Here is a 27,671-nt window from a genome sequence, read left to right on the forward strand (position 1 = left end):
AACTGAAGAATGGATAAACAAACTGTGGTACATACACACAATGGAATATTATCCTACCATGAAGAATAACAAGGAAGCTGCAAGCCACTGCTTAACATGGATGAACCTTGAGGACATTATGTTGAGTGAAATTAGTCAGTCATGAAAGAAGAAATACTGCATAGGACCACTACTGTAAAGACTAAGAAAAAGAACCCATACAAAGGGGGGTGGATTTTTTGCTAGTTGCTGGGATGTGGGGAGGGGTGAAAGGAGGGAGGGGAAGGTGGAGCACAGGGCAGGGAATAGACACAGGATAGTTTGGGTGCTGGGGAGGGGGGCAATATACAAGAAGGGAGAGGGGAATGGAAGAACAAAGCAGATGGGAGAACAATTAGGCAGGTTTGCATAGGCTAAGTGGGACAGAGGTAAATAATGATGTACGTACAACCTTGGAACAACAGGGCTCTGGGAAACAGAGATTGAGACACGGTTGGAATGGAGAAATGGGGAGGGGGGATAATGTTAAGATGCTTTGCTATCTTTTGAATCTTGGTTTTTGCTTGTATTATGTTATAAAATAGATATTGGAGCGGGGAGAGAAAGGAATAACCAGAAATATCACCATAGAAAGCTTACAAGTCCTTCTTCTGCTTATAACTGATTAGAATACCTAAAATGGAGTTACAACGTGCCCAGTGAAGTTGGCTTCCTGCAGAGCCTCTGCATTACCTAAGACTATAGGTGGAAGCCTGAACCACATCCCGAATTTTCAGAGATGGGAAATTTCCACCTGAAAGGATAAGCAGACCAGCCTGGAATGGCTAGAAGAACAGAAGACACTTCTTGAAAGAAAGACCTACAGGAAAAATACAAAACAATATAGACAGACTGACTGTTACTACAAGAACAAGCAAGTTGCTTGCCCAGGAGACATCAAGGCAAGTGGTTGGGTCCCCTCAGTGCAAACCCCCTTCCAAGACTAAGATTCAATGGGAATACACGCTCTGATTGGTGACCACACTCGTCACCGGTAAGGGGAAGTGAGGGAAAAACAGCAGTGAAAGTGCAAACTAAGCCCCACAATGTTCAATAGACTCCTGTGAACCTGGGTGAAGACCTGGTTGGCCAGCAGTGTGGCAAGACCTGGGGACTCTTGGGCCCAGAGTCAGTGGCATAGCCACAGAAGACTAGAGTGGAGAGTGACGTCCAGCTGATAAGAAGAGAGGGCATATGCACAAGAACACCCACACTTGCAGATAATATCCACTTGACCTGGCTTCAATGACTGGATGATCAGAGTTCAACCAGAAGAAGAAAGAAGAGGGAAAAAAGATGAACCTGACCTATACCTATGGATGCAGTAGCTCAAAAGAGGGAACAAATCCTTACAGCAAGGATCATTCCTACCCCCTCCATACACAGAGTAGACAGGGATGGGCAACTTGGACATTGATTACCCAAAATGGGGTGGGGAGTGAGGCTACAAAGGCAAGAATTGACTGGCTTACAAGCTTTCAAGAGGGAACCTAGATTCAGAAGGTGTGAAGGAAGGTAGAATCTCCACTGAGTAGTATCCAATCTGTCTAGGTGGGGCTGATGAAATGAAATGCGGATGGGTCTCTTGTGATACAATAGTGAATCATTGTTATCAGGACTGATTGTGAAGGCTGGAAATGTAAAGGTAGACATTTTGTAACAAGGAGGGAAGTGATTAACTTTTTAGTCTAGGAGCGGAGGTCCCTGGGAGAAGAGCAGAGAGGGGGACCCTACCCAGAGAAGCAATGATGCCTGAGATGGAGGTAGAGATGATGATGTGGAGAGATGGAGCAGCTGGGGACTTTAGTCACAGAGAGGGAGTGGGGCTGTGTGCTGATGATGCATGCAGGGGATTATAACCATAGCAATGAAACGATATACGATAGGATAAATATAAAACTAATTTTCTCCCATATAAACGATCACATAATTCACAATAAAACCTTAAAAAAAAAAAGGAAAGGTGTAAAAATGAAAACTGGAAGGATTAGCCCTTTATCTCCCCTTCTTTCAAACTGCTGCTTGCAAATCAAATATGGTAGCTAGAGTTTGCTACAACTTAGGTCATGAAATCTAGAGCCACATCTTAGAATTGGCAGCGTGAAAAACTGGAGGACTCTGGTCCCTGACAACTCCATGAAACCATCAGGAACCAGTCTTCAACCTCCTGGCTCTAAACTTAATTTTTTTAAAATTTCTGAACAATTTATTATTATTATTTGAGGCACTCTGGTAGCAGTTCAAAACTACCAGGTTTCCACGGGATAAAGAGGAGGCTTTCTGCTCCTGTAAAGATTTACAACCTCGGAATCCCTGTACAGGGTTGCTATGAGTTGGAATCAGCTCCATGACACATAACCACCAACCATTGTTATTATGATTAGGGAGCTTATTAAGAAAGTGAACAGTGTACAATTCAAGGTCAGAAATAGCTCAGAATGCAGCAGTTTTCCAGTCAGAAGTGCCTCTTCCCTGCACACTGCAGACATGCCTCACTCTTGTTTTTGGCCTCTCGACCACGTGGCCCCTTGACTTGCTGAGGTGGATATTGCAAAGCTCCTTTCTGGCTCTCTATATGAAAGAATCAAACCTTGTATCTCACGTTTCTGTTTACTTAGGTTTACTGTCACAGGCAGCTGAATGAAATGCTAAGTGATAAATGTCTGTAACAGCTTTTTAGCAGGGGATTACAGAATCCGTTTGGTGTTTGAAAGACCTGTTTGGTGTACAGAGTGGGGAGTGGATGCGGAGTGATTGTAGTTAGCCAGGTGAGGGATAATAGGTGCTTGTACTAGGACGGTGGCAGTGGGGCTGGACAGAACATTCAGATTTAAAATATATTTAGCTAGTGCTTGGTAGTGGAATACTTTGCTAGGGGGAACATCTTAGTTTTCTAAAACTGCTATAACACAAATACAATTGGGTACCTTTAAAAACCAAAATGTATTTCGCACAGTTCTGGAGGCTCTAAATTCAAATCAAGATCAGAGTCATGTTGATTCTTTCTGTGAGCCTCTCTGCTGATTTCTTGGACCTTCTGGTGATCCTTGGTATTCCTTTGCTTGCAAATAATCCTCACATGTCCTCCATCTCCCCCTGTGTGTGCACATATCTCTGTGTCCATCTGTTCTTGTAGTTCAGAAGTTTAGGACCCACTCCACTTCAGTATGATTGAATCAGCACAACAAAGAAAACCCCTAATTTCAAACAGGATTACATCTATAGGTAGATATTAGGATTTTAACACATTTTTATTTTGGCAGAAAGATGGTCTGGGGTGGCACAATTCAATCTATAACAGGGAGTGAGAGAGAACGAAGGGTCAAGTACAGGAAGAGGGAGGGCAAAGAAAATGGCATCTCAAAGGAGTGGTAAACAGTGTGGACAGCTATGCAGTGGCCAAGTAAGATAAAGGCTGAGGTGTGTCTGGAGGATTTAGTCACAAGGAAGTAGCATCTCAGGGAAGTGTAGGAGGAAGTCAGACTTCTGTGGGTTGAGGGACAAGTAGGAGGTGAGGAAGTATAACCAAGTTGAGATAACTCAAGACTCTAGGCTGAGAAGTTGAAACGCAGGAGGAGTTAAGGGAAGGTTTTAGTTATTTTGAAGATGGCCAAGACTTAACTTCATTTAATGCCAATGAGAATGAGCACTTGGTAAGTGAATGAAGAGGGTTCTTGAGAAGAAAAAATGTGGTGGGACCCACATGAGTTTGATGGAGACATGAGCCTTGGCGAGAAGGAGAAGAAGGGCAGTAGACAGGTAATAAGTTTGTAGATTTGGTGAAGATGGGAGGTTAAGATCGCTTACCAATGGCCTCCATTGTCTGTGGAGAGGAGATGTTATCTGTGGAAAGTGATGAGGCTGGGAAATGAGGTTTAAGGAAAGAGGAGGTCATTTGAATTAGCCTTTCTGGCAAACAAGAGAGAAAGCTGACCAGGAAAACACAGAAGGGCTCTAAGCACATGAGGCCCAGGGCAAGTTGGAAACATGAGTTAATGATGGCACCAATCTACCAGGTTGTGTGATTTTCTCCAGAAGAAAATTCCCAATTTGGGTCTCCTGTCCTGCCTTTCCTCCACAACTGGACATTAACACCTGTAAATCTTATAAGCTCCTCCATTTATGACTCTGAAACTGAGTTCAGAACCTGGACATCCCCACCCCCTAACCAGCTCCTGCTCTTGACTCTTAGGTCTATTCCTGGAACCAGACATCTTGGCACCAGCCTCCCTCAATGCCTTCTTCCTATCCTGACTCTCTCTTGGGCTGCCCATAGAGTCTCCTTATTTCCCTGCCCCACCCCCTTCAATCTTTCTAATGTAGTACTGTGGTGTGTTATCCCCCTACTCAAGAAGCCCTTTGCAGCTCCCAAGACATAGAAATAAAGTTTACATTTCTGCTTACCTTGGGGTTCTAGCTTAAATACTGAGAAGCCTCCCTGAACACTCACAGACTAGAGAAAATCCCAGTGGTATCTGCACCTATGACCCTTTAAACATCTTCTTTAAGACACTCAGTGAACTTGTAATTCACTGCTATTACACTTTGGGGAAAACTGGATCCACCCCATTAGATGATAGTTAAGGGAGAGGGGGCTGGGGTCTTCCTTGTCCCTTATGCCTCTCCAGAACCGAGGACAGTGCCTGGCACAACCAGACACACAGTACACTGTGTTGATTGAGCAACCGATGAAAAGATTCATGCCTATCATTCAAGGCCCATCATCCCCTAAATCGGCCCATGGTCCAGACATGCAGGGCTACTCCATGATCCCCCAATCCATGCCATGCTTTCCTTCACCCAGGTGTTTGTTCAGACTCTTCTCTCTGCCAGAATACTTGTTCCCCACTCGATCTTGCTGTAGACAAACATTCATCCTTCAAAGCTCCAGCTCAATGCCCTCCCCTTCCATGAAATCTTTCTAATCCCTCACCCTCCATGCTATAGCCACCATGATCCAAGGCCAAATCCCATCATGCCTTCTACCTGAAATGCTTGTGTGTCCACTCCTTGCCAGATTGTAACCACCTCAAGGGCAGCTTCTAGCTTGTGGTTATTTGGTATTTGAATTGAAGACATTTGACAGTAAAGCAAAAAGACACCTTATATAATAATATCTTTTAACTCCATTTTCCTGTGAACTTTTTAAAGCCCCTTATATAAATGCACATACCACTACCACTGTGGAATTTAGTAGGAACACAAAAACTTTTTTGAATGAGATTTTCTCTCCCTTATATGAATGCGAATGTGACGGTGGTTGTCTCCATTTGTGCTCTTGTTTTTTTAATGCTGGTCTCTAATGTTAACAACATAGAAAATGTGTCCATTTTCATGGGTGAACAAGGTTTCTCTTCTCAGGTTTATTTCATCTCCTTCTGAGAAACAAATGCATGCCTTATGCATTGGCGTGCCAGACACACCACTACGTAAGGGAAAAGGAATCTCTCCTGGTGCTGGTATTTTTCAACATGTTTAGCAACATTTGTCTTTTGGGCGACTGAATGAACTGTGTATGAGAGGCATAAGAAAAGGTGTAAAGTACAAAAATAAAGAGGAAACAATATCACTATTGATAGCTAGTACTTTATTTTCATGTTAGTGTTTTTTAGTTCTGAAAACAGTCATTGGGATTCTCAAAAATATTACCTAAATAATGTGCAATACTGTTTAAATGTTCTAAGAGACAAGGCAATGCTATATTCTTGAATCGCATCAGACCTCAAGTTTCCACACATCCTTGTACTACTCCTTCGGGTAAGGAATGGGGTTTCCTAAATACAAACTGGGCCATGTCCTCAGAGAAACCACTATAGCTGTGCACTATTAGAAACCAGGACACTGCTGAGTAGTATATGCTGGCTCGTCTTCTCCTTTATCTTACGTAAGGCCTTGTTAAGGGCAGTTAGCTTGACAAAGGGCTTTCAAGTTTCAAAGATGAAGCCTCAATCAGGTTGTGTGCTTTTCCCCTTTAAATGAGTGGAACTTTCCAGTGACAACAAATGAAAAACTATGGATAAAGCACCATAAGCTACACTGAGACCATCTGTCCACCAGGGACCAGCAGAGAGGAGCGAGGAGGCTCCTGCCCAGAAGGCAAAGTCATGGGTTATAGTTTCTCTCTGCTCCAGGCAGCTTTGTAAAGGCTGACTGTAAAGCATGGTGGGTGGACTTGTCCCAGCAGCTCACAGCAACTCTGGTAACAGTGCTTTAGTTGTCTTGTCAAAGGAGAATTTCAGTCAGCCAGAGCAAGAACAGGTGCAACAGCCGTGTCCTGGCTCAGGTGTATGGCCCTACTTTGGGTTGGCTGGGAGAAGTGGCCATCAGCCCTCCTCCTCCCACCAGGGCCTGCTGGGTGTGGTCCTGGCCCTGCAGCAAGCAGAAGTTGGACTGCCCACGTACAAGTATCCCATCCATCCTTTAAACACATACAGCCCAGTGGAAAATCACAGCCTTACATTCCAAACAGCTCTGGAGCCCAGATCCCCACGGCTGTACTATAATCAAGTTGCATCAGTGGATTTTATAACCAAGGTCTCTGGGTTTTAACTACTACAGAGAATCGTCTCATGAAGAAAGCCTGCTGATCAAGTTCTGTTCCATTGGTGAACTCTGGGTCCAGCAAAGGAAGCCCCTTGCCAATACATCATTCTGAAGAGAAAAATCCTGCTTAATTCTTAAACTTCTTATTTGTTGAAAATGCAAAAATAAAGTTTATCATTAACCCAGGTCACTGAATAGGACGAAGACAGCCTAGCATTTGAGGTGACTACAAAATAGTCCTAACAGGCCTGTCAGGGGTGAGAATCCAATCAGAGTTTCCTGATGGCTTTTTTTTTTTTAGATAAAAATAAGAATTAAAAAAAAAAAAAAAAAGACTGAAAAGCTGTCTGAGTGTTTTTAAGGCATTTACAGTGGCACAAAGAAGCAGGACTGCTTATAACTCCATCTAATCAGGGCCTGGAATTAATCGACCTCACAAATTGTCACATGTCCTATTAGAGGTGGACATTTAAATAAACCAAGTGGATATTGAAGTGTCGCTGGAAGATGAGATGTGTCCTGGGAGGACTGAGGCATGAAAGACAAGCATAGACACATGAACACATGGTTCTCTCTGAGCAGAAAAATCCCCCAGACCTACAGGGGCTGAACAGGTTGAACACTGGTTTCCTTGATCCTTGCACAAGGAAGCACATAGGTTGATTAAGGAAGTACAGGCATTATTGAAACACCTCAGACACCTTGTGTGTTTCCTGATCCACTCAGGTTACAGACATCAATGGGAGGACTGCTGCTGACACTTCTGAGTGGGCCCCTTTCTCTAATACTATGGGTCCAATGGAAAAGAAAAGGTGGTGGGTGCTCTTGTATGACCAATGTCCTCCCCCTCTACAGATAAGAAAGGCCAGTGAAAATCCTACGGATCACCACAGAGCACTGGTCAATTTGTTTGCTTTGGACACACCACTAAGAGGGACCAATCACTGGAGAAGTTTATGTGAGGTGAAGTAGAGGGCCAACAGCCACAGTGGTGTACTCAGACATATTGGTGACTGAGGGTGACTCGGGCCAGAAACCATTTTGTTTGGTTGTACATAAAGTCACCAAGAGGCACAGTCAACTTGATGGCAACTCTCTATCTACCTAACGGATAAGAAAAGGAAGACTCCGAGAGGATGAATGCTTTTCTCAAATCCTTGACAGCAAATGAGACTCCTTAGACTTCCAGTCCAGTGCTCTTGGGTCCTCCAGAGAATGAGGCCTGCATGCTGAGATACTGGTATATAAGCAAGTGGTGTAATTTCTTAGGGGCCAATTCCCAGCCAGCTTCCAACCACTATGGGCATTAAATGAACGGTTTGCCTCCCTATCACTTACCCTGCAAGCGAAGAGCACACTAGCACAGATGTTGCCCAATCACTCAGGGGCTTCCTGGCCTACAAGACAATGGGGCCTGTGCTGGCACTTCTGAGTGTCCACATCTGACAACCTGTACCTATTCATAAAGGAAATCTGGAGATGAGAGTGACCATCCCACTGATTTACATACATGCCTTAATCATTCTCAGGGGGCTGTCATTAACATTATCTAATCAGACCATCACAACTTTCCAAGAAAAGCCAAAGACATTGGCATTGAGTCGATTCCAATTCATGACGACCCCATGTGTTACAGACGAGAAATGCTCCAGAGGGTCTTCTTGGCTGTCATCTTTATAGAAGTAGACTGCAGGCCTTCCTTTAGCAGTGATGCTTGGTGAGTTTGAACCGCCAACCTTTAGGTTAAGTATCAGCAAACCCTAGAGACCTAGAGCAACTCTAGTGATCCATCCAACTCTACTTTTTTAGGATTTCTGGGTTTCCAGTGTTAAATCTGCTCAAACAAAACAGTCCCAGGAAGGGACTGCATCTTAAGCTTTTATTGACTAACACCTTAGCAGCAGCTGCCAGCTGGCGGACAATTCACCAATGAGCAGTGGAGAGCAGATTGGGAGGTGTTAGAAGGAGGGTAATAGGGAAAGAGGCAAAGGAAGATGCCTCTCCCAGTAGTCTACCTCACAGTTTTCCAGAAAGAGATTCCGGGAGAACCAAGCACTGCTTGCCCCTACCAGAGACACCCAGCTTTAACCACTAAGGAGCCTAAGGTGAAAGGGAAAAGGAGAGGAGAAACAACAGTGGAGGGAGGAAAAGGACGGAATAAACCAATCATCAGAGATTCTTCGATCGTAATCCATTTTATTCTATAAAATACTACTTAACTGAAAGTGGAAAAGCTAACGAAAAAAGAATAGAAAAAAAAAAATGCAGGGGAGAAAAAAAACGTTTTAATATGTTCTTTCTTCCATAGCAGCAATCTTTTTCTAACAAGCTTTCTTTAGTGCAAATACTGTAGGCTTGTATTACATCAAACAACAAAATCAACAACAACAACACACCACCAGCGATGCTTCTGAGAAGGGACATTCCTCAATTTTCAAAACTATACAAAGATTTCTGAGCTCACGGTCCTGCCTTGAGAGGCCCACTTAAGGAGCCTCCCCATGGGACCATTCCACTGTTACTTAAAAAAAAAAAAAAAGTGCTCAAGAAGATAATTAAATTCCTCTTAGAGCTATATGAATCTTGTACAACTTGCTTGCCTCCTGGGTCTTATAGCAGACTTCAGTCCACATCACTGACATACCTCAGATACAGATACACAAGGCATATGATTTTCCACTATATACCAAAATACTATATATACATCTCCCACCACAGAAAACACCACCCTGATACCTAACCTCTATACAAAGTTGAATATTTTCTTCCTCAACATCAAGTAACCACAAACTAAAATAAATGGAAGAAACGTTTAATCATACAGAGAAAACAATTTTTGGAGGAACAGGGCAGAACATGAAAGTGTTCTCTCACCATGCACACTTCTTGGTGGCCACTGTCCCCAGAATGACAATCCATCTTTAAAAACAGAAACTTTTTATACAGTTTATACAGCATGAGTCACAAATCATTTTAGAAACAAACAAAAAACATCATTAGATGAAAAATTTTAAAATAAAGAAGGAAGAGAGGAGCTAAGTATTTTAATGCTATCTGTTTCTATTCAGGCTTGGTACAGCACAAAGAAGATGTAAACATTTAAAATAAATAATAAAATAAATGTCAATCTCTTCTCCCCCGACCCTTTCCATGCCCCCCTCAAAGTCTGGCCCAGCCCCCTCCTGAATATGTCAGCCTGAGGAATGCAAACGCTTTGTTGACACATGGCCAAAACACTAGAAGCATGAGAAGTCAAATTAGGAGACGGATGACTGGGCTCCCTTTTTAAAAAGCTGTAGGGCTGGGACACCCCTGGAAATGCACACACACGCACACACGCATACACACACCAATCTTTCAATAAATAGCGAGATGCTAGCTTTTAAGATGAAGTGCCAAGAAGACTTAACAAGCAGAAAGTATGAAGACCCCTCTACTTCAGTTAAAAACAAAAACAAAAAACAAACTTCTACACACCACACATTCTGTTGGTCCATGAATCCTATAAGGGATTCAAGTTACCCCTCCTACCACCTGTGGAGTGCAAAGGAATACAGGGATCAGAGGGAGAAGTTTGGAGGTGGGAGGATATTGGAGGGGATGGATCTTTGAGACCAAACCTCAGTTTGAAGGAGATCTTGCCTCAGAGAAGAGAACTTGAAAAAAACCTTCTCATCTCCATGTGTTTTTGTAATTGTTCCTTAATTCCTTTTAACCCTTTTAACCCTCAATCTCCTCCTAAGGATGGTATGTGAGGGGGCTTCAAACGTTCGTGGAAAAAATGGAATTAAAAGGTAATGGAATTTTTCTGTGAATTTTTTAAGCCCCCTTGTATAAAAGTGCCTAACACAGTGCCTGGCACATGGTAGGTGCTTATTCTATTCCTTCCTCAACGGGAAATGCAGTTGTCTGATCAGGGAAGGAAATCAACCTAAAAGGTAAATGATGAGATTGCAGAAACACTGTTGGTCCATCAAGAAAAAGGGGAGAAAGGTCTCATTGTTCCAGAGTTCAACCCATCAGAGACAAGACTCCTCCCCCCAGAGCTCTTGTGAGAGCAGCCGCCACCTCTGAAGGTTGTGTCTCTGCTGTGAGCACACCTCACCGTCTGCACAGACAAAATAGGGTCTGACTCTTTCTGAAAACCTCTCCAGTGAAGTCTCTGCTTGGAGTTGGCTCCAGCAATTTCTCCTGGGATTTCCTCCCCTTCTTTTGTGTCTCCCTCCCAGCTGAGAAAGGACTGTTCTCAGAGAGGCCAGCCAGGTAGCCAAAGAGAAACTGTGTGTTTCACACAAGCCCATCAAGGAGTGTCTGCCCCGTGCCAGCCCAGAACTACCTGCAGCCCAACTGGAGTCCTCATAACTGGGGACACAGTAGCAGCATAGCAGTCCCAACCCAAGCTCAAATGCACACTTACTCCAGCTGCTTCCTGAGATGGAGCCACAAAGGAGGCAGCAGCAGGCCTGGTGTCTGGTGATTCTGGAGTAGGGGTGCGGGTGTGCTTGAATTTGTTGAGTTTACCAGAAGGGAGTACGCTGAAGATATGCTCATGACTTGGATGTCAATTCAGTCTTCTACAAATGACTCCTGACTGAGAAATCCCTCCTCACACAAAGTCAGAGAGGGCTGATGGGAAGGCAACTCAGAGGTCTCTGACAGCCTCGTGGGTGGGCTGGGTTTTGCCTTCTACTGATCCCAAAGCGAACACACCTGAACTGAAGCTAAACTCTTGTCTCAGGAAAGTTCAGCCTGATCCCAAGTCTGTGACCAACCTTAGTATCATGCTGCAAAGTAGGGTGCAAAGAGACCTTTAGAAATAAAAGACCAGAAAGCAGCTTCATTTAAGAAATGTACGGAGCTCTGGTAGCGTAGTGGTTACGAATCGGGCTGTGAACCTTAAGGTCAGTGGTTCGAAACTACCAGCTGCTCCGCGGGAGAAAGATGAGGCTTTCTACTCCCGTAAAGATTTACACCCTCGGAAACCCTGTACAGGGTCGCTATGGGTCGGAATTGACTCGACGGCACTTAACAACAACAACAACAATGCACAAAGACGCAAACAGCTCTCACTTGGCTACAAATACTACTTGAGATGATGAAGACTTTCAGAACTGAGGGCACTCCCGTTTTCTTTCCCTGCCTCTGATACTCCTGGCTGGTTACTGCTTACTTGCTTAATCTGAAGCCAAATACCCAACTGCCCAGTCTCATTAGGGGCACTCCTCCCAGACCACAAGAAGGGCACCACAATCGAGGAAGGTGGGAATTATATTTTTTAACCTTTTTGAACCAAATCCTTTCTTTAAAAAGATCTCCTCCCTCTGCAATCCTTCCACATATTCTACTCGGTTGTCCTGGGATGTGTATTGAAGTCCTTAGGCTGTTCCATCTCTGTGTTTAGTGTACAGTGCGTGGTAACGTGCATTAAATAATGACACCACACAAGGCTCCCTGTGGAAGGGGAGCAGCCGAGCAAGGGTTTTGCTGTTCACTCCAGAGTCTAATTTTATAATTTAATCCTCCCTGGGTTTTATTTAAATACATATATAGTTTTAAATTATCATACAATCACCTCTAGAGCTGAATCACCAATAGCAGACTCTGCCTCAGAACAGCAGCCCAGCAAAGGCCAATTTCAACCAGCGCAGACAAGAAGGTCAGCAGGAGCTGTGCCCTGTTCTCTTCGGCCCTGCTGTGGGAAGGGGCAGATCCCTGCAGTGGGAAGCAACACAGCTCGTCTCAGATCTCAGCAGCTGGGAAAGGTTCCACATTGACAACCAGGGATCCAGCATAAGCCATAGCAACAGCTCTGGGCCAGCTGTTCACAACTCACTGACTGGACCAGAAGAGAAGACTGATGGTGAGGAGGCAAAGAAGAGAGGAATCACAAAAAGAAAGCACTGGCTCTCTCAGATGACCACGGAGCTCAGAAAGGGCCTAGTGCCTGCCTCAATGAGACCAATGAACAGCCAGGGCAGGGAAAGCCAGGGGCTAGGGCAGTGGCTGAGACAGAGTTCAGACGTGTGCTCTAGTGCCTGCCTCAATGAGACCAATGAACAGCCAGGGCAGGGAAAGCCAGGGGCTAGGGCAGTGGCTGAGACAATCACTACTCCAAACACCTGCCTCCCTCCCTGCTTTTTCTATCCACAGTAAATGCTCCTTTGAGGCTTGGGGAGGGGCCACCCAGCAGCAATGTGAGGAGGGTCCAGGCCCACGCTCATTAAACCTCTGTGGGTGGCGTCACCCCGAGAGCCAGGGACGGGCAAGGGCAGAGACTTGGAGCCATGTGTGGTTCCTAGGGAGGGACGCCTCCCTGGTCTGGAAAGAAGGGTCCAGGTGAGAAATGGAGAGGCAGTAATTACAGGAGACGCCCTGCTCAGCTCAAGACACCTGGTGAAGGGAAGCTGGCTAGCACACCGTGTGGCTTTGTTGGCACTATTCCTGACCTGGTAATTAGGCGTTTGGCAAACCCAACCTGTGCCCTGACTGTCTCACTCACACCCTATCTTCTGGCCAAGCCACTCCACCAAGAGTTGTCTCTAAGGATGGAGAGGAATGGTCCTTGGAGCCTCACAGTGATGGTGGCATCTATGTGTGAGCTCAGGGAGCCCTATTGGTGGTTCTGGAGATGGTGGTGGACCAGTGTTAGGGGAGTGAATGTTCTGTATTGCACATTGACTGTCCCATCTGGACAAGTCAGCCCCCGCAGAAGAGTCACCTGCTGTCCCAGCTCCAGAAATGAAGAGCTTTAATATTCAGACCACCCAGATGAAATGTCATGGCAAATTTGATAATAACCAAGAAGGAGTAAGATTGACACTGGAGCAAGGAAAGGGCCATGAGACGGAAGGTGGAACCAAAAGGCACTGAGCATGCTGGGTGGGGATGGGAAGGGCACCATCACTCCAGAGACAACATTGTAACAAAGAGACAGGTATGGTCCAGACCAGCTTCAGGATCTTCAGAAACCAGAGAGATGTCTGAGTCTACTAAACCAAGTTCTCCAAGGCTTTTCAAGAAACAGGATTTGCTTGCAAGATGAATGATGAGGGAAGAGGTCCCATGATTTCCAAGAGATCATCCCAAGGTCCTTCAACGCCTCATGGCCAAATCCCAGCGGGGTCTCCCCAGAGCCGGGAAGCTCTTCGGCAGGCTGTTAACCCTCACAGCCCTGGAGTGCTCGAAGGTGCTAGTCCCTGGGAAGGAGGCAGTGATGAGGCCCCCTTCCGGAGCTAGGGAGGAGAGATCCACTGGGTTACAGAGCCAGCAGAGTCGGGGAGTTCAAGGAGTCTGATGACTGGTCCCCACTGCTACTGCTTCTGCGATGGGCCTTGGAGCAGGACTCAGAGGGCGACGCTGGGGACTCCTGCTCCAGGACGCTGGGGTAGGTGAAGACGAGGTTCGAAGTGCCTGGCGTGATGGCGGGTGTGGAGGTCACCACGATGGGGGTGTGGAGAGGCTCCTCCCCATAGAAGCCCCCCGCAATGCTGATGGGCTTGATGACGGAGCGCTGGGCCTTGTCCAGCCCTGCTGATGAGGACGAGGGGCTGTCGTCTTCCAAGGGCTCCTGTTTCACCACCACAGCACCCACTCCACCGCCCCCACTGCGCAAGCCCTGCAGCCCAGGGACTGGGGGAGATCGGCGCTCCTCGGGGCTGATCTTGCACACCGGCCCATGGGCCACCAGCATGAACTCTAGCTTCTCCTTCTCCTTCTGCAGCTCGGCAATCTCCTTCTGCAGGCCAGATTTCTCTTCTTCCAGCTCCTCAGTCTCCTGTAGGGGAAGAGGGGAATGTGAGAGAGAACAACATGCCAGGAAGCTGCCGCTGGAGATGCGGGAAGATGAGCCATGTTCTCAGAGGGCCCTGGGAGTATCTGCTCCCACAGCTGACCTCAGACACCCGCTTCTGAGTCCCCTGGAGGCTAGAGATTCCTTGTATCTCTAAGGTTCAGGGCTGAGATAGGAGGACACTCTGTTTGGATGAGGGGTGCACAACAACTGCAGCTGCCCTGGTTGAGCACTTATTTTGCGCTGGGAACTGTGTTAAACATGTCATAGGCATTAACTCATTCAATCCCCATTTTGCAGATGAGAAAACTGAGGTTTAGAAAGGTTTAGTAATGTGCCGAAACTCACAGAGCAAACAGGTAGGGTTGTCTACATTTGAGCCCCAAAGTATCTGACTCCAGAGTTTGCACTCTGCTTTGCTCTCCTGCCTGCCCTGTGGGTGCCACCAAAACCCAAACCAAACCTCCTGCCATTGAGTCAATTCTGACTCATAGTGACCCGATAGGACAGAACAGAATTGTTCCTTAGTGTTTCTGAGACCGTAAATCTTTATAGGAGCACACTGCTTCATCTGGTGGATTCTCACCTTACTATTAGCAGTCCAATGTCTAACCCCAGTGCCACTACGGCTCCCTGGATGCCCCCAAGGGGGGTAATTAGTAGGAAGATTAGCCTGGAGAAGAGGGCACAACATGCAGCTTTTTGTTTTTCCTACCTCCTCAACCCCATGCCAGCCCTCTGTGGACACATAGACACAACAGTTCGAGCTCCATGAAAGCAGAGATCCAGTCTGAGACACTCCTGTGGCCAGCACAGAATAACTGCTCAGTGAGTACTTGGACTATTACACATGCCCCTCCATCTATCCTTTTTAGCTCACATTTCTGAAGAATGTGTTTCAGGACTCTCAGGACCCTTGCAGAACATTCAGTTCAGCCCCCTTGCTGGACAGATGTGGAAACTGACAGTCTGGGAGGGCACATGAGGATGCCAGGACCACAGCCAACACCACAGCTCCCCCCAACCCTGCCCCCATGCAAAGCCCCAGAAGCGAGCGCATGCATGTGGAGGGAACAGTGTGGAAGAGGAAAAGACGTCACCAGCCTCCTCCCCACTTTTCCCCCAACACGGATTCCCGTTTAGGAACACAGAATTATGGGGCAAGAGTTTCTCTAGGAGGAATACAGCATATATCACAGTGAAAAATAATTTCCATCTGTCTCAAGGGTCTGATGAACGTCATGAGCTATGAGAGGTTTCCTGTGGAGGATGTGGCTCAGGGGCCTGGGTGGCTGGGACAGGGTGCGGGGGAGGCGGGGGAGTAGGATGTGAGGTTTCTGGGAGGAGGGGCAGAAAGCAGAAGAGCTTGGGAGGCCTGGGGGCTATCCTGGTAAAGAGCCCTCAGAGCAGACACCGAGGACATGACTCTTAGATGCAGCAGAGTGGAAGACAGGAATGTCATCCTAAGAACCATTGACAGTCTCTTCCATCTCCTGGCTTTGAGAACATTCCACCCAGGGGAGTCAGTCATGGCTCCAGGCTTCCTCCCCATGGCATACAGCCCTTCTCAAAGGGCTAGGCTCTGCCAAGAGTTACGTGCCTTTGGTCATGTCTATCTTTCAAGGGGGCAGGACAGGGCTGTGGGCACCCAGGTTGGGATAATTAGGCAGCATGAGCATGAGACTCCCAAGGGCAGCATGGAGGTACCAAAGCTCCAGGTGCAGAGCAGAAGCAGGGAAACCTCCTGCCCATGCAGGAGCTGAGAAAACCCCAAGAAAACAAGCCTCAACTGACATGACCCTTCTCCATCAGGACCCAGGGAGCACCCAGACCTCTGTAGAGATTAAGGAGCTGAGGCCAGGTCTCTCCCAGCCCAAGGCAGAGCTACTAAGTCAGCCTGGAACTGCTCCTACCAGAAGACGGACGATAGCAGCAGGAACCTTGGCAGCAGCTCTGGAGGGGGCAGGTCTCCCAAGGACCAGGGAGGCTGACATTCAGTACCATCTCTCACCCAGGACCCCCAGCAGACCTGAGAGCAAAAACGGCTCCGACATTGAGTGCACAAAGGTGCCAGGCCCAAGAAGCTGCCTAGTTCTCTCTCTGGGCCAGGTTGGTGCCACAGGCCAGCGCCTTCTCTCTTTAGAGTCAGCACACTGCTAAGCCAAGTGTGCTCACGGAAGGAATAGTCCTGACACCACTGACAAAAAGGAGGTGTGAGGCCAGGAGCCCTGGGGCCCTCACAGGGACCCACCCAGAAGTGCCCCCACCCCACCCAGTCTCCTCACCGCCTGCAGCTTCTCCGTCAGTTCCCGGCGGCGATTCCGGCACTTGGCCGCAGCCAGCTTGTTCCTCTCCCTCCGGATTCGACGCTTCTCCTCCTCTTCAGGAGATAGCTAGAACCCAAGGTTGAGGAGCACGATTAGGTTGGGCCAAAACATTCATACGCATTTGTTTAGAAATATGCCCTATAAGTAGGGTTGTTGTTGTTGTTGTTAAGTGCCATCGAGTCGGTTCTGACCCATAGCGACCCTGAACAGGGAGCAGAAAGCCTCATCTTTCTCCCACGAAGCAGCTGGTAGTTTTGAACTGCTGACCTTGAGGTTCACAGCCCGATTTGTAACCACTACGCTTAAGAAGCCCTTTTGTAACTGGGGAGGAGAAGGTAGGAGGGCCAGTGGAGTGTGGCCTGGTCCAGGGCCCCAGGTCTTGCAGCCCACAAATGTTTAGCTGCCTGGGGACAGGGGTGGGGATGCTGTGAACTGAGCCTGCCCTGGAAAGGGATGGCTCTGTTGTAAGGGAAGACAGTGGGTCAGGGACTCACCAGGCCAGGCACGATTCAGTACCCAGGCCAGAGAGCTCAAGTGGAGAGAGCTTCCCCAAGAATCCCCTCATGCCAACCTGCCTGGCAACACCCATGGAGACAGCTTCTTCTAATTACTCTTCCCCATCACTCTGCCTGCTCTGCAAGCCTCATTATCCCTGTTTGGGTAAGTAGCTGGGCCTGGAGCCCCCACTCAGGTAAGAACTGCCAGCAGGTGACTGTTTCACAGTCAGTGCATCACTTCACTCCCAACTTCCTCTGCCAGTCTTGGAGTACCTGGTACTCACAGTCCATCCCAGAGGACAAACCTCAGATGACTAGCACAGTGCAAGGGTGGGCAAGATGGGCAAAAAGCAGGAGGAGCAATTAGGTACATCAAACCTTGCTGCCCACCATACCCATTCACTCATTCAACACATGAGAGGCTTCTGTGTGCCAGGCAAAGTTCAAGGGCCTTGGGTTCTATCTGTGTATTAACCAGCAAAGTCCCTCCTAGAGCTCACAGTCTAGCTCCCTCCAATGAGGATCCTTAAGGTACCTGCCAGTCTCACCCCCAACTCATACTCAGCTGACAGATAGCCACGAGAGCTGTGACCCCCAGAGATGGCTGTAAGCCAAAGGCGAAAGCAACCTAAAAGGGCAGGCAACTTACTCCTTTAGTTATCAGACATTCTCTGCTTGCTTACTATGTGCCAAGTGAAGTACTGGGGCCTTTAAAGGGACCAAGAAGAATAAGACCTGGGTCCTGCCCCCAAGGAACACATCGGGGGTGGGGAGAGCCAAGTCCCTCTGAGGGAACAGGAAGATGTCTGTCTGTCAGCTACTTCAGGAGAGAACGCGTCCCTCTCCTGGATGGCCAGGTCAGTCCCTGGGACTCGGTCTGAAGCCTAGAGATCTGTCACTGTGATGTCCCGAACAGAAACACAGCACCAGAGAGGGAAGCCCCAGGTCTGTCTGACCCTATAGCCTCAGGGTACCAGAGCTCCTGCACCTAATTCTCAGGAAAATGTGCCAGTGTTCTGTTCTTCCTTCCACATAAAGTGTCTGGTGTGTTCAAATGAGGCACAGTGTGGAAGCTTTCTCTACTCTAGAAAGTGCTAGAAAGCCATAGAGATTTCCTTTCTGCTGGTCTGAGGCCTGAAAGTATCTAAGTAGACTTGAGAACCAGTCAGCAGACTCATGCTCTGCCTTCCATGTGGGGGCAGGCTCCCTGGCCAAGGTTATGAGGCCACTGGCAGAGGCCCTGAATACTTGCTGCTCCTAAACTTGTCTGCACCTGTGCCCGACAGAGTTACCAAGAGAGCCTTGTGCCCCTGCTGCAATCCTGGATTCACGTTCACCCCTGAAAGGGCCAATGGGGCTCCAGTGAGGGTTCCAGCAAGCACCCCCTAAATCCCTCACTGGTAAAGGGCAGACAAGGGGGAGGACAGGGCTTCGTCCTTTTCAGCCTCTCTTCCCTCTTGGCTGCTTCTGAGTACCTTCTGCCTCCCAGCTGGCCTAGAAGTCTTTCCTCCTCCCACCCCCATCTGGCGAGGTGTGAGGCAACTTGTGGAGTTGTCAACATGGGAAGTATTCAGGGCGGTAAGATCAACATGGCTACAGCTTGAGTGCGTCAGCACACCAGGTACACACCCACAAGCTGTACACACCCTCCCCTCCCTGCCTCCTCAAAGGGAAGCTGGGTAGGCTCAGGAGGACAGCTAGGGCACCAGGCTGGTTCCCCATAAAGGCTCCACCCCCATGGGGGGAACAGAAGTAGGCTCCAGACAAAAAGGCCCTGGGACTAAAAAGCCAATAGCCAAAGCTCTAGACTTCTATGCTCAGGCTTTCTCAGAGCGGCTGGATGATCTGATCATCTGAACTCCTAGCTGATGTGGAATAAAACTGCTCTGTATTTTCTCCTCCCTCTCAAAGAAAAGGAAGGAAATTCTCCAGACAGATTGTCTTAGGGTACGCCTAGGTGGAGTGGTGGGAAAATCAGAGAGTTCACAGTAAAGGGGGTGGATTCTAGGCCTGGCTCAGCTACTAACTCACTGTGTCACCCTGGACGGGGCCCTTCTCTTTTCTGGGTCTCAGCCTCCTTATCTGTAAAATGGGTGCAAGAGGGAAGACTAGGAAAAATGATCTCCAAAGCCCCTTCCCAAAATTTAAACTTTTAAAGTTGGTGTGAGTTGGGTCCAGAAGATAGCGAAGTGTTGAGGACATCCTCAAAGACCTGGGTGACTCTCACTCAGGGGTCACTTCCATCCTGGAAGGATCCAGCTCATCAGTGGCTTTGCGCCTTGGACTCCCTAGAGGAAGCCTATTTGTAAATGGTATTATGATCACTACTACTGCAATATTTGTAACTGCAATTATAGAAAGCAACAGTGAGGGGGACATGGGTCAGAAACCCGGCAGCAGAAAACCAAGACATGACTGTGAATTGTATCCATTGCAGTATCTGTTACACAACCTCCGTCCCCCTGTACTGTGGGCCCATTATTAGCCGAACAAACCAACAAGGAGTGGACACAGGCCCAGCTTTGTCCTCAGAGGAGCACAGCTTCTGAGCATAACGTCCAATTCCAGGTTATTCTAAGTATCCTGAAAACTACAGGCTACTCACTGGGGAGCACGATTGGGTAGCGGATATGAAGGACCCTGAGAATCTGAGAGTGGGCGATGGACGGTGGATGAAATAGGGAACCGTTCCAATGCTGAAACGGGAGTAGTTCTCCATGTTAACATTTCATTTGAAAAATGAAAGGATTCCGCTGCTCAAGTATGTCCCCTCCATGGGCTCCAGGTGGCATTTACCACATGATGAGCCCTGCTCAGGGAATCCAGGAAGCTGGACATTCCCACTCACTTGCTGTGCAACCCCAGGCTGGTATGTCCGGACCTTAGCTATACTGTTTGTGAAAGGACAGATGGGATCTTTGAAAAACACATTCCCTTCTTGCTAGAAGTATGCACGATTATGATTTTCTGGGGCTGAGGGGCTCATGTTTGACACTTTTCATTCAGTCTCAGCATCTCATTCAACCTGGCTGGAGCGAAGCCAGGAAAAGGGGGGGGGGGGGCTCCGCATTTAGGCAGCATCTCCCCAATACTCAAAATGCAGAGGTACCCCATTTCCCAGCTTCCCTCCCAGCCAGGTTGACTCCCTCTCAAAGCTGAACCCCTTGAGGTAAAAAGGCTAATGTCTTACCTCCCAACCTCCCAAGTACCACCCAGAGTCACTGTACTTTTGCTACAGGTTGGAGCCTGGGACGCTCAGAAGGCATGGGAAGTAATTTGGGCAGTACCAGCTTAGAGTGTGACCCTTTCAGTCAGCTGGATATCTGCCTACACCAGATCCTGGGAGATAGCCAAGGAGGGAATCAATTGAGCCCCCAGACAGGGCTCCATGGCCACCTGTCCCATGTTGCAACGGCCACTGCTATAGGCCGGTTATAACCTGTCATTCCCAACTGTAACATCTGGCCACTTAAACATGCTTTCCCACACATGATCTCATTGAACTGCAATAAGTCTATCTGATGGGTACTATTACTGCCATTTTGCAAGGAGGAAACTGAGTTTCAGAGATTCTTAAGAAACATGCGTGAGATGGCCAAGCTAGACGTGACCCTTGGGTCTCCAGCTCTGCCTCCAATGATGAGGATGATGCGCTCCTGGTCCCCAGACTCACCTCTTCCCAGTCCTCCCAGAACCTTAACCTGTTCCCACCAGTCTGCAATCTGTGTGTATGAGGTCCCCAAAGACTCCCGGTGTGACCCATTATCACAGCCTGAGCTATACCTGCTCATCTCTCCTCCTGCGGCCCACGGTGGTGCCAATGGTCTTGATTACGCCAGGTCGTGGGAGGGCCATGTGCCCAGGGACAGAGGCCAGGCCCGGCAGGGGGCTGTAGGGGTGTGAGCGGGAGTACGGGCTGGACATGGAGGTTATCACTGTGGGCTGCACCATCCACTGCAGGTCCTGGCTGGTAGTGATGGCGTTGATGGTGGGGATGAAGGCACTGCCGGAACCAGGCATATCTACCCGGAATTTCTGAAATGAAAAGAAAAATACTACTGAGCTGTTACTGAGCAGAAGAGGACAAGCAGATGCAGGAGGTGAAACCAGCAGAACAAGCAGGGTCAGAGTTTGGATAGCAAAGTTAGGACACCAGGTGGACTTGTTTGCACACCCAAGACACAGGCAGCCTTCACACTCCTGGGGCCTCACATCAGCTCTGGCAGCTACTCTCGGCTCTCCGACTGAGGTCCTGGGAGCTCCAGCCCCAGGGCCTCAGGTAGATGGTATTGTATTCCAAACACCTTCCAGTTCCTAGCTGCTGCATTCAGCACACTCTCTCTGCAGCCCTCCCACCTGGATCCCCCCTTATCTTCTGAGTCACCCGTCAATTACTCCCCAGGGTGCTGTCTCAGGACACCTTGAGGAGACTTAAAGGCTAGCAACTCAGGAGCAAGAAAGATCACAAGGAAGCTCTGGTGCTAGCATCTGTCACTTTCCAAACAGTTTCAAAATGGGACTGAGACCCAGGAGAGAAATACCAGGTCCTTTCAGTGTCTTCCAACCCTTAAGACTGAGAAGTGGTGGCGAGTGCTTGTGGCCAGACTTCCTCTTGCTGTCCTTGACCCTCCTCCTCGTCTCCCACCCCCATCTTGCTTGAGGCAGACACCGCCTATCTCTGTATCTATCTATCTGTGTTCACAGATGTGTCTGTGGGAGACTCTGGTGTTGCTAGTTCAGTTTTCTCCCTCTCTCTCAATTTATGCCCAGACCATGGCACAGGGCTTCCTGGGACATGCTGCAGGAAGTATTTTATTTAAAATATCAACTGATGCCAGAGTCCAAACTAAAAGGGGTTGTGCTCCTCAATCATCAGGCTACTGGTGAGTTTGAAGAGGGAGAAGAAAAATGTCTTCCACTTTTCAGGACAAGGACCCCCACCTCAGCTTCCACCAATGGAACCCAGGTGGGCACTCATTCTCAAGTATTTCCTGTGTCCACAAAAAGGTTCTCCAACACTTTCTTCCCTAACCTAGTGGTTTAATAACATCAACACTAATAGCTAGCGCTCAATGACTAAATGGCAAGCACCATGTTAGTGGTTTACATAGATGATATCATTAACTCTTCCTCTGAGGTAAGAACCATCATCTCCATCTTCGAGTCAGAAATTTGGGCTTACGATAGATCCAATAACTTATTTAAGGACACACTGCTAACAAGTAGTGAGGTCAGAATGCAGGCCTACTTCAGCCTGACCATGAAGCCAGAGCTCTTAAACAAGATGCTACATAAACTTCTTTAACATTGCTTCTTTCTTCCTGAAAATCTATACCCAAGTACATCTGATCAACCTTCCTGGGTCCCTGAAAACCTCCCCTCTCATGAAGGAGGCCACATAGGTCTGTTTGGCCCCAACTGAAATCCCATTACCATTACCTCGCTGGGACTTGATTATGGCATCTTTCCACCTAACTCTCGCCCAGTCAGTCAATAGCAGTGGCAGCTGCCAACACCACTGTCTTTGCCCCTGAAGACATATATGCTCCTGTTGTGTAAGTAAAGCGAAGCTTTGGGTACCATAAGGGAGTTGGGGATCCTCCCTCCCTTCCTCCCTACCTATCCTCGGTCTTGATATGTGGAATGTGGCTGCTTCATCTCCCAAACTGTCCAGGGTCTCAGGTCAACAACATTCAGTGAAGAGAGCTTGCCAAGCACAATAGATTCTAGGATTCTATGAGGAGAGCTACCCAAGACAACAGATCCTGGGAGTTCATGAGGAGAGCCGCTCAGTGCAATGGATCCTGGGATTCTGTGAGGAATTGCTAAACAGAGCAATGGATTCATCTAGCCTTGAACCTCTGAAGGTAAAGGCAACTAAGCTTTTTCAGGAGTTTACTGAAAGAAGGAAGTATGTGTGTATGTAAAGGAGGGAAGGGTGTAGCAGACAAAGAAGAATCCAAGTGGGAAATAGTCTTCAAAGACAGGCGTGAAAAGGTAACTCGAATTGGGCTGTGAGGAGGCAGAGTCTTTGAGAACATGTGGGCATGGATGCAAATGTGCAGAAGCACCAAATCCCAGAAGCCATTTTTCTCTTAGCCTGCTGAACTGAAGGCATGGGGGGGGGGAGGAGCAGAGTACTGTACTTGTCAGGAGTCCTGGGTTTGAGGCCTGCCTCACTCACCAAGTGCAGTGCCCTTGGCGAAGCACTGAAGACTCCATTTCCCAGTCTATAAAGGAGACTGCAAGGTCAGTGATTCAAACCCACCAGTCACTCCTTGGAAACCCTAGATAGGGTCACTATGAGTTGGAACCGATTAACAACACTTAACAACAACAACTGGAACCAAGCTCACTGCATTGTGCTCAGGGGTATATAAGTAGCTATAAAAAGAGGTCATCACAGACTGCAAAGTGCTAACCAGTGACTTTTTAAAAAACACAAATGCTGAGCTTCACCATTGGAGTTCTAAAATAATTGGGCTAGGGTGGCATGCTGACGATGATTTAAAAAGAAAACCAAACACCTAAGGAGATTCTGGCGTCCTGGTGTTGTGGTGCTGTGGGTTAGCGTGCTGGACTGCAAGGTTGGTTTGAACCACAGGGTCGGCGGTTCAGGCTCACCAGCTGCTCCTGGGAAACCTTATGCAGGGTCATTATAAGTTGGAACCGACTTGACAGCACTTAACAACAACAACAAGGAGATTCTACTGTGCAGCCAGTCAGGGTTGAGATCTACCGCTCCAAACAAATGGAAGGTAGTAGTACTATCATCATAGCATCATCTTTGTAAGTATCTCTGTGCTCTGCATGGGGTGGCTCCTGGGAGAACTGCCAGTTTCCCACTCCAGGGAAGTACCCAACATTTTTATTCCGTTTCTCTTCCCAAGTCAGGTTCTGTCTCAGCAGGCAAGCCTGGGGCCGAAGTACACCCAGGGGTCCAGTACAATGACTTGATGTGACTTCACCTCTGGGGTGGGGGTGGGGGTGGGGGGGAGACACTGTGAGTTCTCTCAGGAAAGCACCCAAGAAATTCACTTTGCATTCCAACAAACAAAATCGCTCTTGGTTTAAATTTGAGGAAGCCAGAAAAAAATCTTGGGGATTAAAATCCCTTAGGGAATAAAGAATACGTGGGCTCCTGGTGTGGAGCTATAGGATCAGCACTGGACTGTGAAACACAAGGTCGACAGTTCAAACCCACCAGCTGCTTCTCAGAAACCCTATACAGGGCCTCAAATCAGAACTGACTCGATGGCACTTAACACCAACAGGGAATAAGTGGATGGTCCCCGTCAGGCCCTCCAGTCTACTTGCTCTGTGGACAGTACGTTTATAGAATGTGCTCCCCAGTACATATCAGCCAGATCCCTTGCAGCCAGCAGCTTGGTCTAGACAAAACAAGACAGCAATAAAAACAAGGCAGTAGGTAATGACTGCCTCTGAAATGCATGTACACCTTGTTTCAGACAGAGGTAACGCCACGGGGATAACACACTGGCTCTAAACTGCTAGGAAAACAATGTCCTATCCCCAGAGGGGACTTGAGGGGCTGATAAAGAATGCTTTTGTCTCCAAGAGGAGCATCTCTGGGAAACATACAAAAGTTTAAATTAGATCTGGCAGATGTGTCTGGTCTCCGCTAGGAATGTATTATTCAGAAAGTGACAGTGTGGAGTGGTAGAGATCAGTAAGTTAGCTGACTGTGGCCCTAGACCTTAGCCTGACTTTCCTCCGTGCCAACAGAACCCCAGAATCTACCAAATGTCACCTAGAACAAAAGTCATGGGTCTCTATGAATGAGTTCATATTAAACAGAAACTAAGTTGGCATTTCTCAGCTTTTTCAGCGTAAGTGCTGCAATACTGGGTGGGTGTTGGGCGTGAGGAGGTGGAAGGGGTTACCCGGGCTCTAACTTGGCTGTCCTGGGACTCCTCCTCTGGGAACCTGAATGAAGACTATAGATGGCTGTGTGACATTCCAGCCTGGCAAAAACTCCAAATGCTCTATTGCCTTGTGCCACCCTGTTGACGTCTGGGTGGGTTAAGAATGCTTTTAAAAGGACCAAGTGGCCCCCACCAACTGCCTAGAGTAGAGTTTGGCAAACTCTTGCTGTAATGGACCAGATAGTAAATATTTTAGGCTTTGTGGGACAGACTGTCTTTGTCACAAATATTCAACTGTAGTCATAGACAATGTGCAAACAAATGGGCGTGGCTATATCCCATTCAACTTCACAAAAACACTCTGGCTAGAGCTTACATAGAAGGTAGGAATGATCCCTGTCCTAAAGGACCATCTTTACCTCCTATGTTAGAGTCCTGGTGTGGTGCTATAGGCTCAACACTGACACAAGGTCAGCAGCCCAAACCCACCAGCAGCTCCTTGGAAACCCTATACAGGGCCACTACGGATTGGAACAGACTCCACGGCACTTAACAACAACATGTCCAGGTCAGAAAGGAAAGAATAAAGAGAAGAAATAAGAAAGCAGATTATCATAAGTGAAGGATTCCCCTCATCCAGAAGCCCAGGGGCAGGCTCACACTCATCAGCTTGAGTCCCTGAACTCCAAGGCTGAAGCCCCAGCCTCTATGCAGGCCTTGTGGCTGGTCTTTGAGCACCAGACCCTTTTTACTCCGTAGCATCCTGTATCCAAGTTGTTGTGGGGCTGCTCAATAAAATTGGTGTGCTTCTCCCACTGCCTAAGGAACTCTGGTAGCGTAGTGGTTACGAATTGGGCTGCTAACCTGAAGGTTGGCAATTTGAAACTACCAGCGGTTCCGCGGAAGAAAGATGAGGCGTTCTGCTCCCGCCTTGGAAACCCTATGTAGGGTCACTATGAGTTAGAACCGATTCCACGGTACTTAACAACAACAACAACCAACACCACAACTCAAATGCATCAATTCTACAGTCTTCCTTATTCACTGTCCAACGTTCACATGCATAGAGACCAACATTTATTGAGCCTTTACCAAAAGTCAGACACCTTGCTGAGTGCTTTAAAGGGATTGTCTCAAATCATCCTCACAATAGTATATGAGGCAGGCATCATTCCCTAGTTGCAGATTAAGCAAGTGAGATTAAGTTGCCCAAGAGAACTGATTAATGGGTTAGTTTCCTGCTTGGGAGTACAGCTGGGCCTCTCTGACTCCAAGCTTTTCTCCTTACCCAGGACATTGCATTACCTGTTCCCTACTGGAATATCCGTTCTCCAACTGGTCTCCTGAAAGCCTGGACTGACTTCGTCTGGTTTGTGACTTTGTCACAATTTGAGATCATTAATTCTCTGCTGAACAAACAGCCTCAGCACCATCATTCATCTTAAGGAAGAGGTGATGTTAAGCAAGGGAAGGAAAAGAGAGAATGAGGTGAGGATGAGAAGAGTGACTTGGACTGCCTTCTCCCTGCATCTCTTAGTCTCTAGGACCTCACTGCCCTGCCTTTACCAGTTTCATTGTTTGTCCATCCTGCCCATTATTTGGTCCCTGAGAGTGACACCAAGAGATGGCTTGACTCCCAAAGTGGCATCTGACTGTTGGACAGTTCATGAAGTCCTTGAACATACTTGAGCTCACTTATCCTCACACACACAAAACATCCTGCAGGAGGTGTGGACAGCAAGTAACTATGGATTGACAAAGAGAAGGCTGGGGAACAGGGTGGCCAAACAATCTATCCACGTTTTCCCAGTCCTGAATGCAAACCCAGATCACCTGACTTTAAACTCTGCTCTCTGCCCATGCTCCCAACCTTGAAAGGTTAAATGCAGACTTCATTTCTTAATGATCCAACTACCTTCTATTCGTCATGCCTGAATGTATCTGTCATTGTTTCTCTATCGCAAGCCATACATTTTATGGGTGTTTTCATATTTCTGAAAGCCTGATGCTATTACAATTGATGACTGTTTTTCTACAGAAGTGTTTCTGTTTGTCCAAAGACCTATGGACCAATCAGGGATCCATCAGAAAATAGACTTTGCCCCAGATGGCTCAAAAGAAGAGGCTTGAAGGAGAAGCTCCTTATAGATATGTAGGCATCTTTAAGGGACCAACAAGGATTGTTAGGGCATCCGAGTCTATTGACAGCTGGAAACTATGATCACCCCTAGACTTGAAAGGGAAAGGGGAGGAAATGTGCTACCTAAACTTTGAGAGTGCTGGGACAGTGGTGGAGGGGCTGCTATCAGATTCATATCAACACTATGCAAATACAATGAACCACTGCTCAGTCTTGTACCATCCTCAGAGTGGGGAAGAGATACAGTAAATCAGTGAGTCTCACACTTCTGGTGAGCATCAGAGTAACCTGGTCAGCCCTTTTCACCAATTCACTTAAGTATTCTGATATATGACACTTCCCTTTCCTAAAAAGATTCCTACTCCATACATGGGCTATGGTAGCATAGTGGTATCTCAAGGTCAGCAGTTCAAATGACCAGCTGTTCTACAGGAGAAAGATGAGGCTTTCTGCCTCTGTAAAGATTTACAG

General features: G+C 47.7%; 1 protein-coding gene across 2 annotated transcripts in view; it reads right to left on the reverse strand.

Annotated features, from left to right (window-relative positions):
* Nucleotides 1–12,679: 12,679 nt before the first annotated feature.
* Nucleotides 12,680–27,671, reverse strand: part of FOSL2 (FOS-like antigen 2) — a 22,276-nt gene continuing 7,284 nt past the window's right edge. The window contains exons 2-4 of one of the 2 annotated variants that reach the window (XM_006835175.1): nt 20,958–21,209; nt 16,636–16,743; nt 12,680–14,335 (exon numbers count right to left, since the gene is read on the reverse strand). In XM_006835175.1, coding sequence (XP_006835238.1) covers nt 13,817–14,335; nt 16,636–16,743; nt 20,958–21,194 — 864 coding nt within the window. In that variant the 5' untranslated portion in view covers nt 21,195–21,209 and the 3' untranslated portion in view covers nt 12,680–13,816. The remainder of the gene's footprint in view (nt 14,336–16,635; nt 16,744–20,957; nt 21,210–27,671) is intronic. The other variant, XM_006835174.1, reaches the window with a different exon arrangement.

The sequence above is a fragment of the Chrysochloris asiatica genome, unplaced genomic scaffold (assembly GCF_000296735.1).
Source record: "Chrysochloris asiatica unplaced genomic scaffold, ChrAsi1.0 scaffold00016, whole genome shotgun sequence".
In the NCBI taxonomy this organism is placed as follows: domain Eukaryota; kingdom Metazoa; phylum Chordata; class Mammalia; order Afrosoricida; family Chrysochloridae; genus Chrysochloris; species Chrysochloris asiatica.